Below are 13,428 nucleotides of genomic sequence, written 5' to 3'. Positions count from 1 at the left end.
TGGTGTGCTTTTTTCCTGGATCAATATAAGGCAGCTTCCAGTGTCCCTAGCCTCTTTATCCCGTGCCCAGCGAAAAAGTCCAACCTGGCTCCGATCCCACACATGCACCCTGCCTGCGACTCACCTCTTCTCGGTCAGCGCTGTCCTGCTGAAATGCAGGATGAGCTGATGCAAAGGATCCGGTTTCTTTTCTGCCTCCTCTTCTTCTTCTTCTTCCTCCTCCCCTGGTTTCTACATCCCATCCCCCGGCAGGAACAAAAGGGAAACAGTGTTAGAGGTTAATAATAATAATAATAATTCATTATTCCCCCCCCCCCAATCTGGCTGGGTTTCCCCAGCCACTCTGGGCGGCTTCCAACAAAGTATTAAAAAACAGTAGTCTGTTAAACATTAAAAGCTTCCCTAAACAGGGCTGCCTTCAGATGTCGCCTAAAAGTCTGGTAGTTGTTTTATCTCTTTGACATCTGGTGGGAGGGCGTTCCACAGGGCGGGTGCCACCACCAAGAAGGCCCTCTGCCTGGTTCCCTGTAACTTGGCTTCTCGCAGGGAGGGAACCGCCAGAAGGCCCTCGGAGCTGGACCTCAGTGTCCGGGCAGAAGAATGGGGGTGGAGACGCTCCTTCAGGTCTATTGGGCCTTTGAGGCCGTTTAGGGCTTTAAAGGTCAGCACCAACACTTTGAACTGTGCTCGGAGCAGCTGTCCCCTAGAGTGTATGGGATTCCTGATGCTATGATAGTAATGGGGGGAAGAAAACCATAGAAAAGCCTCTTCCTGGGAGACGACAGAAAAGGAAAGCCAGGCATAGTGCCTGGTGTGCATTTTTTTATATATATCGGTTGGAAACATGGGAGGACTAGAAAACTCAGTGGCTCATTCCACACCCGGCTCAGCACCTCTCCTGTTCTCCCTCCCAGGAAGGGCATTCCAGACCCAATGATGTCTCTTCCATTCCTGCTATTAAACCGAAGCCAGAACACTGCTCTTTGCTGCCAACGAGTCAGGCATATAGAGGACTTCCACCACAGAGCTGCCAAGTGGTACATGCCTCCCTGCGTGTGTGCGTGTGTGAATGCACACACACACACAGATGGCATCCAGCTTTCCATTTAATGCTAGAACTTCAGGCTGCACATAGTATTTGGTTCCCATTCTTTCCCCAGGACTCACAGACAGATCGTCAATCATCCTGTCTTCAAAGGGGTGCTCTTCGGTAAGGATCCAGGACAGCTTGTAGCTCTCCAGGTACATGTTGCAAGCCCGGTGCCTGGAAAGCAGACAGGGGCAGGTCAGCCATTAGCCCGGCTCTGCCCTGCCTGCTTCACGTAGCGAAGAGGTACACAGGAGCGGGGTACCATGCTTGCGAGATCACTGTGCCCCATAGATGCCCCCTTGAATACTTTATGTTAGGATTTTTACCCATCCATGCTGCTCCAGCAGTAGCACTATGTTTTGTGTATATCTTTTTTTTTTAAATGATATTTATTAAAGTTTCAAAAAATACAAGAAATACAAAATACAGAAAAAAGAATAAAGTTTTTAAAATATAACAAAAAAGCAAAGAATAAAAAAGAAACATACAAAATAAAACAGTTTTAAAAAAAATTAATTTTCCAAACCTATCTTCCCTAGACTTATTTCCCCGGACCTCCTCATACCTCCCTTTTTTGTATTCCAGTTCAGTTTGTTAGTTCAGCAAATCGTTACCATTAAACTTTTGCCCAATTGTAAACCATTTTTCATATCTCTTAAAGCATTACAGCTAAAAACCTCTTAGTTTCTATCCAACATCCTTCTAGGATTCCTTAATTTTACAATATTTCTGTAAATAATCTTTAAATTTCTTCCAGTCTTCTTTCACCGACTCTTCTCCCTGGTCTCGGATTCTGCCAGTCATTTCCGCCAATTCCATGTAATCGATCACCTTCATCTGCCATTCTTCCAGAGTGGGTAGATCTTGTGTCTTCCAATACTTTGCGATGAGTCTATGTTTTGTGTATATCATGTGAGTGAGTGAGCTTGAGACAGGAAGTCTCAGTACTGTTGGAAGTTGCTTTCACTTCTGAAAGTGCTGTTTTTCTGTACTGGTGCTCAGAGAGCACAGATATGCTGATGGATTCTTTGTATATAGGTAAAGGTAAAGGGACCCCCTGACCATTAGGTCCAGTCGTGGCCAACTCTGGGGTTGCGGCACCCATCTCGCTTTATTGGCTGAGGAAGCCGGCGTACAGCTTCCGGGTCATGTGGCCAGCATGACTAAGCCACCTCTGGCGAACCAGAGCAGCGCACGGAAATGCCATTTACCTTCCCACCAGAGTGGTACCTATTTATCTACTTGCACTTTGACATGCTTTCGAACTGCTAGGTTGGCAGGAGCTGGGACCAAGCAACGGGAGCTCACCCCGTCATGGGGATTCGAACCTCCGACCTTCTGATCGGCAAGTCCTAGGCTCTGTGGTTTAACCCACAGCGCCACCCGTGTCCCCTCTCTGTATATATAGACTGTAAATAAAGTAGTTTTAGAACTACGACTGACTATTTCTTCTGCTATGATAGACCAGAAGACGGGTGTGCTCCTCTCAGGAGAGAGGGGTTGCTTATCACTGGTCTCTCCGGACAGAGGGAGATTTACAGCCAGGGAGGACCACCGGAAAGACGCCCTGATGACTTGGGAAGTTTCCAACACTTTAATTTGGGGAACAGGAGCTGCTACAGGTGTCACGTAACACCCCTGCCACACTTGTAAGAAATCAATCTTTTGATATGGCAGTCCCCACACTTCGGAACTCCCTGCCTATTGACATCAGGTAGGTACTTTCACTGTACTCCTTTCGGTGCCCACTAAAAACATTTTTTTGTTTAGGCAAGCCTATCCAGGCATGTAGAATGCTGAGATGGGATAGCTCAGTCAGAAGAGAATGAGATTCTCAACCTCAGGGCCATGGGTTTGAGCCCCACACTGGGCAAAGAGATGACCCTTGTGATCCTTTTGAACTCTATAATTCTACGTGGGTTTTCAGCTTATCGTTGATTTTAATTATTATTTTTTTAAAATTTTTCAAACGGCTGTTTTCAATTGTTTTTCTTTTACAGGTGACGGTCCTCCTCTTTTCGTAAACTGCATTGAGGTTTTATTGCAACACAGCGGCATATAAATCTTATGGAATAAATAAATAATTCCCTCCCCACCCCATGGCACAGCCAGCTAGTGGTCCCAGGAATTAAATAAATACATTTTTATTTATACCCCGCCCTTCCCGGTTGAGAAAACAGGGCTCAGGGCGGCTAACAACAAATTTAAAACACAGCTTAAAATACAGTATAAAATGTGAATAACAATAAATTCAGAATTTAAAAATCAATTTAGGGGGGAAACCATCCAATATACATTAGATGATCACCATAGCTAGCTGGCTAAATTAGTCCTATTTGGGCCAGTGAGGAGACCAGGGGAGAATTAGCTGTGGGATCCCAGAGCGGGTAATCTTCATAAAAAGGGGAGGGGGAAGGAAGGAAGGGGAATAAAAAAATCAGGCGAAGTTCAAATTGAAAGCCAGGCGGAATAGCTCTGTCTTACAGGCCCTGCGGAAGGATGTTAAATCCTTCAGGGTCTTGGTCTCATGGGACAGAGCATTCCACCAGGTCGGAGCCATCACTGAGAAGGCCCTGGCCCTGGTGGAGGATAATCTGACTTCCTTAGGGCCCGGGGCTTCTAAACTATGAACCCACAGCTGGGATGCCAGACGGTTTGCGTAGATTGACCCAAATACAACTCAACAAGCTGGAGTTCAAAACCTCCCCTGATCACCTCAGCTCACCTGGGCAGGTTGTAGAGGGGCGTCATGCGGAAGCAGGCCACCACAGCTCGCCGCCGTTGCTTGGAGAGCAGCTTGTGCCACACAGCCTTCTTTGACTTGTAAGGATGCTCCGTCTGTGGGGTGTGTACAAATCTCAATGGGGTTGGAGGGCCGGGAGACTCCTCCAATCATTTCCCACCTACTTTTCCCTCTCCCTTTTCCAGCATACTTCCTCCCTCTGACCCCTTGTCTCTGAGGGATCTCATGAAGGTGGCTGGAGGCTTCAGGGCTGAAAATTGTTTGCAGGTGTCTACCAGGGCACCTCTCCATTCTTAAGGAAATCAGCCTTGAGTGCTCATTGGAAGGACAAATTGTGAAGCTGAGGCTCCAATCCTTTGGCCACCTCATGAGAAGAGAAGACTCCCTGGGAAAGACCCTGATGTTGGGAAAGATGGAGGGCACAAGGAGAAGGGGACGACAGAGGACGAGATGGTTGGACAGTGTTCTGGAAGCTACCAGCATGAGTTTGACCAAACTGCAGGAGGCAGTGGAAGACAGGAGTGCCTGGCGTGCTCTGGTCCAGGGGGTCACGAAGAGTCGGACACGACTAAACGACAACAACAACAACAACCAGGGCACAGGAGCTGTAGCTCAGCGACAGAACACCTGCGCTGCCTGCAGAAGGTCCCAGCTTCAATCTCTGGGCAAATCCAGGTAGGGCTAGGGAGGTCCCATGCCTGAAACCTGGGACAGCCACTGCAGGTCAGTGTAGATGTTACCGAACTGGATAGATTCAGAGTGAGGCAGCTTTCTATACTCCTGTTCCAGCCATGTCAGATCTGAGGAGGGGATTCCAAGTGCACTAGAGTTAACTAGACAGCCCCAAAGGTAACTGAACTGCCTTCTGCAGCTATCCTTTCAAGCTGTAGATGTTTTAATGAACTCCTCTGTAGGGAGCTCTCCGTTTAACAGAACAGCAGAAGTGATGGCAACCCGTTAAAAGTTGAAGGCCCTCACCCAGGTGAGCCACTTAACAGTTGCCTAGATCACCTGCTGGTTAAATCTGGCCACATTCTTCTGCCTGCTAAACCCAGCTTGCAAGCCTTATCTGCCTGTACCTGCTCCAGGTGGTAGAGCACAGCCGAAACCTCCTGAACCCGTTTGACAATCTTCTCTGGATTGTTGCTGTCCTCGGCTTTGCCAGACATCTCCTTGTAAAGGGCCATCTGCCAGCGCATGGACGAGGAGTTCTCACACTGCAAGGGGAAAAAAAAGATGGGCGTCACTGCAGTTGAGAAAGACGGGCACCCCTCATTCAGGGTAAGGAGGCCTGACTTGCTCCCTCACTAGTCTGGGAGGTGTATTTTGTACTTGCAAAGATCTCATTCCTCAAGCATCCTTGTGACACTCACCTTGCCCTGGAGGTGCAGGTTGTTGTTGAGGAATTCACGTACCTCCTCATCAGTGTCTTTCTGTAGAGATTGAAAGAAAGAGGAGGCCTTCATATGAGAAAACGAGAGTGGCAACAGTCACGCCTGATATTATTTGGCAACAAATACCTGTGAGCTGTACTGTACACACATGCTTATGGTACTATATTGATTATTATGATTATTATGATTATGATTATTGACTACATTTATAGCCAATGAGGGTTACTCTTGCCTGCTGCCCAGTTGGCACTGACCCGAGACAGAGCCTTCTTGGTGGTGGCTCCCTGTCGGTGGAATGCTGCCCCAGGTGAAGGGCACCTGCCTCCCTCAATACAGAAGAAAGTTAAAAACATTCCTGCTTACCCAGGCATTTAATAGCTGAGAGATACTGGCCACGGCAACCACGAAATTAATAACTGTGAGGGTATGTGATTGTTTTTAAATTTTTTTGATGTTCTAAATGTGTCTGAATGTTTTTTGATGTTTTCACGTACAGTGGTACCTCTGGTTACGAACTTAATTCGTTCCGGAGGTCTGTTCTTAAGCTGAAGCTGTTCTTATCCTGAGGCGCGCTTTCACTAATAGGGCCTCCCGCTGCGTGCATGCACACGATTTCCTCTAGCACACGATTTCCGTTCGTATCCTGGGGCAAAGTTCGCAATCAGGAGCAGCTGCTTCCGGGTTAGCGGAGCTCGTAACCTGAAGCGTTCGTAACCAGAGATACCACTGTATGTTTTTATTCAATTTTAATTTGTACTTTAAAAAATATTTTTGCTGTTTACCACCCTGGGCTCCTTTGGGATGAAGGGCGGGATGCAATTTGGAAACTAATACAGTGGATGCTCGGGTTGCGAACATGATCCGTGCGTGATGCACGTTTGCAAACCGCAGCATTCACAACCCGTACCTGCGCGTCTGCACATGCACGGGTTGCGATTCAGCGCTTCTGCGCATGCACAAAGCGTGATGTAGCGCTTCTGCGCATGCGCGACCGCTGAAACCCGGAAGTAACCCGTTCCGGTACTTCCGGGTTTTGGTGGTCCGTAACCCGAAAAAACGCAACCTGAAGCGGCTGTAAGCCGAGGTATGACTGTATACTTGTATTTCATTATAATTTTCTTAAAGTATTCTAAGTCCCCTTCCTCCAGCAGTGGCAAGAAAGCTGACCATTGCGCCCCCATTAGCTTTGGGAGACTGGTAACCCCACTTCCAAACCTTCCTGTGTGAAAGAGGCAGATCATTATTCCCATGCTCCCCCACAACCTTCTCACCAGGGCATAGCGTATCTTGGCCAAGTTGATCAGCTCCTGGTCGGTGGGGGAGCACATGTTCAAGCCAATGGGGAGCATCTTCTTGAGCGTGGCCACGATGAGTGATGTCTGCACAGAATAGCGGTCCCCACGCCTCTTCTTCTTGGTCCGCTCCTGGTCTGAGCCACCCGACTGGGAGGAAGGTTAGGAGAGGGAGACAAGGGGAGTTAACACTGAGCGGGGAGTTGTGGCAGGGGGGCCGGCCACTCGGGCTATCCTACGGCATGCCAAGAGAGCTGGGCAAAAGCTTAACGGCCAAGCGCCGCTCTGAGGATTCAGTGAGGTTTGGGGAGCGGGGGTGGCAGGTGGGGTCTAAAGGCACCCCCCGTGGGAGAATGACGGGCGAGTGTTTTCCTTCGCGAGAAGAGAAGAGGAAGAAGAACCCCCAGCAATGGCCACCGTTGTTCCTCGCACAAAGGCACTCCACGGGGGTAGACGTCCTTTGCGGTCTGCTCCAAATGTAGGAAGGTCTTTATTACACGGAATATTCAAACAGGGGTGGAGGGAAAATACGCCCATTGTTACTTCTGAGGTGTTCTGCCAGGGGTGCATGGATCAAAAACCCGCAAGCATGCACCGGCTTCTTGATCCATAAACTGGAGACGAAATAAAAGAAAATGCTCACACCGGGTGACTTCAGAAGCAGCAATGCACGTGGTTTTCACCCTACATGAGAGCCGTCCTCATGTACGGAAAACGTCCTGTACGAATCAGCTTTATGGGGATGAGAAGGAGGCACTGGGGTGTGGGGTGGGAGTCTGGGATCCAGCGCGTGGCAGTGTAGACTGGGAGGAGGGCTGAGAGTTGGGTAGTGTGGAAGAGATCCAGCAATGTGTAATTAGAGGCACAGAAGAGGCTCGGTGGAAGGGCTTTGAAGGGATCTAGGCAGTACCAGAAGAGAAAAGTGCAAGCGACTGGGTCGCACGCAGCTTTCCCAAACCTCAGATGTTTTAGACTACAACTCCCATCAGCCCCGGAACAGGGATGATGGGAGTTGCAGTCCAAAAGGCTGGGGAAGGCTGGTCTCAGGTGTATAAGGCAAAGACGGCCTAGTAAACAGGAGACAGATTTTGGAATATCACTGATGAAGGCAGGCAGGTCTGGAGATGAGTGGGGAGAAGGACTGAACTTGCATGAAATGGAGCAGCCGCCATCCCCGACCCCTGGAAGGTTAACGTGAACCAAGATACCCATGTCTCCTTCCCCGCCATGCCTTTGTCCTCCTACATTTTGCTGTGCAAAAGAGCCTTTCTAACCTCTACACAAAACCGCACACAGAGACACACAGCACCGTTGGCAGCCAAGACACATAATCTACCACGTGTGGCGTCGCGGGCACCGCCTCCCTCCCATGTGGTGGCAGGGCAGCAGGCAGTGGCAAAGGATGTCACAACAGCTGGATTATGGGATCCGGGATCCAGAAGGTAGGGGAGGGGAACGAGAGATGGTAAATAGGGGAAACCCCGGAGTACATGGGTCCAGGTTAGGGGGCGGAGATCTGCGCATGGCCCAATGCATGCTGGGAGAGGAAGAAGGCTTCCCGAAACGAGCAAATGGAGGTGGGTTTTTTTAGGAAGGGACCACTTGAGGTCAGAGGCTTCAGGACAGTCTGGCCAGGGAGACGAACGACGTAACTCCGGAAGCAGGGGTGCGTCCCCCCCTGAAATATGGCGTCTTGTCCAAGGGCATGATGGGAGCTTGGTCCCGCCAACGGAGGGCACTTGGTGGCTCGTCAGTGCCAACCCATCGGATGCATGATGCGTTGCTGCCACAGCCACAGAAAGCCACTGCGTTCTTGCCATCCTCCATGCAGCCGCGCGCCCTTCCCTCTCTCCCTGCACCCCTGATTATATCGAGATCATAGCTGTCAACGTTTCCCTTTTCTTGCGAGGAATCCTATTCGGAATAAGGGGATTTCCCTTAAAAAAGGGGAAAACGTTGACAGCTATGATCGAGATGGTTCTCTCCCAGGAGGAGGGAGGGGAGGGTTACGGCAGAGATGCGCACTGCACCATGCTGTCTCCACAGGATCACCCCCCCAAAAAAAACCCCCCCGACAACAGCAACAACAAAAGGGGTGGCGGAACGTCCGTTATTTCGCTAACCTGGCCTTCTCCAGACTAAACTCAACACAGGCGAGGGGAGAAGAGGGAGACAAGACAGAAGAGGAGAAAGAGAAGGTTAGACGGAGTGGCAAAGTCCCCTCCCTCTCACACAAACACCCGGCAAAGAATTCAGGGAAGGTCCAAGAAGGTGTAAAGCTGTCCACTGGTATCTTTCTTCTCCCCACTGCCCTGCCCAAACCGAGCAATCCGAAGAGCGAAAAGCCGCTGCGTACAGGAAGAGGCCCAGGCCCGAGCCTTGGGCAGAATTTGGCTGGCATGGAATCTTCCCGCTCTTTTGTGTTTTTGCTTTTTTTCCAAAAGAAGAAAACCAGGTTTCTAGTCCTCCCTGTTCACAAGAGGAAGGAAAGCAAGCAGGCAGGTTTGCTGAGGGCTGCATGAGCAGGACATCCATATAGTTATGTGGAGGGGCTCTCTGATGCCCCCCAAACCGTGATGCCCTTTGTCAACCCATGGTGCCCTCCCTCCCCACTTTACCCCAGCCTAACCCGCCCTCCTAGATCTCCAACACAAAAGCTGCTTCTTGGGCCCAGGCTTCCTGCATGCTGAAAAGAGATAAGAACTGAATTGTGCAAGCGTGGGGTGGGCGAGGAAGCACACGACTGATGGAGCAGGATCTTAGGTGGCAGCCAAGTTTCAAGGGTGGGGGTGGCAGGCCCTCTCAGAGGCAGCCTGTGGCAGATTGTGGTGAAGCTGAAGATGGGGTGGTGATGGTGATGGGATGCATTTGGCTGAGGTGGGGGGGTGGTCCACTTCAACATGCAGTAGGTACCCCACAAAGGAAAGGAAAAGACACTTTTAATAATGTTGTTCAACTATTACCACCATTGCTTATTAAATTTGTATACTGCCCTTCATCCGAAGATCACAACAAAAAAATCATTTGCACAGGTCTTTTTCGTCCTAAGCGCCTCACACAGATTACTGGCATGTTAGGGGGAGGTGGGACTGGGACTGAGCAATAAGGGTTTGCCTAAGGGCATCTTATCTCATGGCTGTGTTGGGGACTTCCTGTTCCACAGGAAGTCAACCCTTGTCGACTGCACTAGCGCAGCCAATCAGGGACTTCCGGTCAAAACAGAACCCAGAGGTTGTCGCTTCAAAGGTTTGCCTAGGCACCCCTTTCGGGGGTGATAGGCTGGCTCCATGCAGGGGGAGACCCTCCACCCCTGGTGGCAAGCACCCCTCTTCCACACCCCAGCCCTCCTCTCACCTTGGACATTTTGCTCTTGCTGTCGGCTGTCAGGAAGGACATGTTGTTGATTTCGTTCTGCACTACGAAATTCTGCTCCTCCCGTTTGAAGTTCTGGGGCATGGGAGGGAAGAAAAGGTCAGCCACATTTCGTGGGAGATGCTCTCGCGCGTCTCCATCAGCACCCATGCAACCACCACCCCCTCTGCCAAAAAGGCGACTCACGTGTGACTTGGACCAGTAAATGAACACCTCCCCAACCATCCGGAACAGCTCCTCAGCATCTGAGTTCGGTTCTGTCAGCCAATTGGCCCTGCAGATTAAAAAAGAACTGTCAGTAGATACCACCTTCCCACTTCCATAGCTAATGGGGCATATTCAGGGTACATTAAAAAACAACACACAACACAACTAATTTAAAGTATGGTATTAAATTATCTCCCCCTTTTCTCCCATCCATGTAATTGGACAATGCAAGTCGTCGCTGGATGGTGCAGTTATCTAGAGGTAAACATTTGGAAGGGAATCGTAGCAAATCGGCACAACTTTCTGGGTATTTGGCGGTTAGGCATTGGTATAGTTCTGTAGATGGAAGAGGGGAGGTAGCGCCATCACCTGCCCCACATATTGAAGGGTAGTCCGTTAAAGGATTCTGGGGTATGTGGGCCTGTCCAAAGCCTAGGGAGGTTAGGGTCTAAGGAACACCCCCTATTGGTGACTCTGGGAGGGGGGGTTCCTAGTTGATGTGCATCAGCAGGACTCCCCCTTCTGGTGGTTAACCCTTCCCAGACTTCAAGCAGACGGGCTGGAGTCGGATGTAGTCGGTTAGGACTAATGCCTAAGCCAATACCGCTCATCACCTGTAACCAATAAAGTTGTGGCCTTTTCCAGCCCATTAACCTTAATAATTGCGTCATGTGCGACTGGGGGGGGGGGGTCGGGAACTCGCCACGCAAGTCTGCCTGCAGCTTGCGAGTGTTGTATCTAAAAGAGGGACTCAGGCACCTTACTCCTTGTACCGCTGGAGCACTTCTTAGACAGACCGAGACATTATTAGCTCAATCTCTGCCGTGATGCAATGCCACCCCCTGTGGTGGCCAGAGCTGGAACTCTGTGACTGGAGGAAGCAACAGGAGCCTCGCCAACTCGCTTGCTCCAAGTTGTGCTGTTTAGTCTGAGTAACTGTGATATGGAGCAGCGGCAGAGGCCGCTTGCCCTGGACCCCATCTTTGACTATGTTCCTGCCTCTGAACTCGTGGTTCTCATCTACCCAACCTGGTACCTGACCGTTGGTGTGACAATTGATGACCTCCTTCTACCGGTCCACAATAGAAAGCGTACTCTCATATTGTATCACAGTGTGGCACATTGGCTTGACAGCCACGGACAGAAAGTCTTTACAGAGGGTGGTGAACACAGCACATGATATCATGGGGTGTCCCCTGAGCCCGCTAGATGACAGTGCAAGGGATCATTGCCTCAGGGACGATTCACACCCGGGCCAGCACCTCTTTCATCTTCTACCCTCGGGCAGGAGACATAGAAGTATAATCGGTTATACCAACAGGCTAAGAAACAGTTTCTATCCGTGGGCTGTTAGGCTGCTGAATGGAAAATAATATAGTGCAACTGACTTTCAGGGTTGGTGTGTTGTACGACAAGCACACAGAGTGAAATGAGATTGAGTGTTTGTGTGGGGGGAAGGGAGGCTCGGTTAATTTCATTGTACACAGGTTGTTCATTGACAATAAAGGTATTATTATTATTATTATTATTATTATTATTTAACCTAGCAGAATTTATGTGAGGACTAGACTGATGTTCAAACAATGCAGCAGTAAAGTTCAAGGACCCAGGGATGTGTGGAGCAGGGTGGTGAGGGGTGAAGCCCGGGAAGAGGGAGTGTGGCCTGGGGAGAGGGCCAGAGAGAGACCTGGAGGCTGCATTTGGCCCCTAGGCCTAAGGTTCCCCACCTCTGCTGTAAACCTGTGTTGCATGCAAGCGTTAACACCCTGTGCAAAATCCGAAGTACCTGCTGTTGTCAACGTAGCGGATGAGCAGGGGGTATAGGGCGTAGAGATCGCGGCAGAGCACAGAGAACTCGTCCCTGATCAGCAGCTCGGCGTCCTCCGACTCGGTCTTGGCCTCCAGACGCAGCTGGTCCTCCTCAGCCACCACTTTTCCAGACCGCTTCTTCAGCTTCTCCATAGTTGGAATGAAATGGGAGCGGAGCAGTTCCGGCTTGGCTTTGCTGACGATGGGCTGAGCGAAGACTACGTGGGGAAGAATTAAGAAGATGGGGCTTCGGATGGGAAAAAGTGCCTCAAATCCCACATAAACGGCTTCAGTCCAGTATATCTGAAGGAGCGTCTACACCCCCATCGTTGTACCCGGACACTGAGGTCCAGCACCGAGGGCCTTCTGGCGGTTCCCTCACTGCGAGAAGCCAAGTTACAGGGAACTAGGCAGAGGGCATTCTTGGTAGTGGCACCCGCCCTGTGGAACGCCCTCCCACCAGATGTCAAAGAGAACAACAACTACCAGACTTTTAGAAGACATCTGGAGGCAGCCCTGTTTAGGGAAGCTTTTAATGTTTGATGTATTACAGTATTTTAATATTTTTTGGGAAGCTGCCCAGAGTGGCTGGGGAAGCCCAGTCAGATGGGTGGGGTATAAATAATAAAATTATTATTATTATTATTATTATTATTATTATTATTATTATTACTATTCACATCCTCCTTGTTCTCTGACCCTCCGTACCTGCCAACCGCTTCATCCAGGAAGCTTCGTCGATGCCCAGGTTGTTGACGATGATCTTCAGGATGTTGCCCAGCAAGGTGTTGAGTTGGTCGGAGGTCACATCCGTGCACCAGGGCCCCTGGGGGTTGGTTTCAGGGCCCCGCTCCCACCAGCGGGGCAAGTAGTTGCAGAGCATCGGCAGGGTGACCTCGATCACATGGGGCATCTCGGTGTAGCGGGCTCCTGACTCCGCCAGCCCGCTGATGTCCTTCATCAGCTTGTCCAGGACAGGGATGTCTGGGCACATCTCCTCCACGCGGTTTGGAAGTCCTAGGACTGGGGGTGCAAAGGGGAGGGCATGAAACCCTTGGATTGGGAACAGAGGAGGTGCAAAACGACCCACACATTCAAGGAAAGCTTTTAATGTTTAACAGACTATTGTATTTTAATATTCTATTGGAAGCCGCCCAGAGTGGCTGGGGAAACCGAAATGATATACAACGAATTGAAGAAAATGTTCCATTTAACATTTGTAAAAAAAACCCTGAAGCTTTTTTATTAGGGATTGTAGGGAAAGATCTGCACAAAAAGCTGAAAAACATCTTCATGTATGCGACAACGGCTGCGAGAGTTCTGGTAGCACAAGGATGGAAGACTGAAGAAACCCCAACCAAAGAATCATGGCAAGAAAAATTGATGGACTATTCAGAACTGGCAAAACTGACATACAAGCTACGGGACAAGGATAACTGTGACTTTGAAGAAGAATGGGAACCATTTACAAAGTATTTGAAGATGCAACAAAGCGAACTGGACTCCTTGGCTGGTTTTGAA

The 13,428-nt window shown here is 49.9% G+C and overlaps 1 protein-coding gene across 12 annotated transcripts in view; it reads right to left on the bottom strand.

The window, feature by feature from the left end:
* The window catches only part of RYR1 (ryanodine receptor 1), a 204,767-nt gene that overhangs the window by 53,768 nt on the left and 137,571 nt on the right, over window positions 1–13,428 (bottom strand). For 7 of the 12 annotated variants that reach the window (XM_081018547.1, XM_081018554.1, XM_081018555.1 and 4 more), the window contains 11 exons: window positions 12,616–12,930; window positions 11,885–12,125; window positions 10,078–10,165; window positions 9,874–9,966; window positions 8,643–8,657; window positions 6,499–6,669; window positions 5,207–5,266; window positions 4,913–5,050; window positions 3,816–3,928; window positions 1,168–1,264; window positions 125–231 (listed from right to left, as the gene is read on the bottom strand). In XM_081018547.1, coding sequence (XP_080874673.1) covers window positions 125–231; window positions 1,168–1,264; window positions 3,816–3,928; window positions 4,913–5,050; window positions 5,207–5,266; window positions 6,499–6,669; window positions 8,643–8,657; window positions 9,874–9,966; window positions 10,078–10,165; window positions 11,885–12,125; window positions 12,616–12,930 — 1,438 coding nt within the window. The remainder of the gene's footprint in view (window positions 1–124; window positions 232–1,167; window positions 1,265–3,815; window positions 3,929–4,912; window positions 5,051–5,206; window positions 5,267–6,498; window positions 6,670–8,642; window positions 8,658–9,873; window positions 9,967–10,077; window positions 10,166–11,884; window positions 12,126–12,615; window positions 12,931–13,428) is intronic. The other 5 variants (XM_081018551.1, XM_081018549.1, XM_081018557.1 and 2 more) reach the window with 1 other exon arrangement.

This window comes from Podarcis pityusensis, assembly GCF_964106645.2.
Source record: "Podarcis pityusensis genome assembly, chromosome: 8".
NCBI classification, from domain to species: domain Eukaryota; kingdom Metazoa; phylum Chordata; class Lepidosauria; order Squamata; family Lacertidae; genus Podarcis; species Podarcis pityusensis.
The sequence above is the reverse complement of the archived record's forward strand: the minus strand, read 5'-3'. Positions and strand labels throughout refer to the sequence as shown.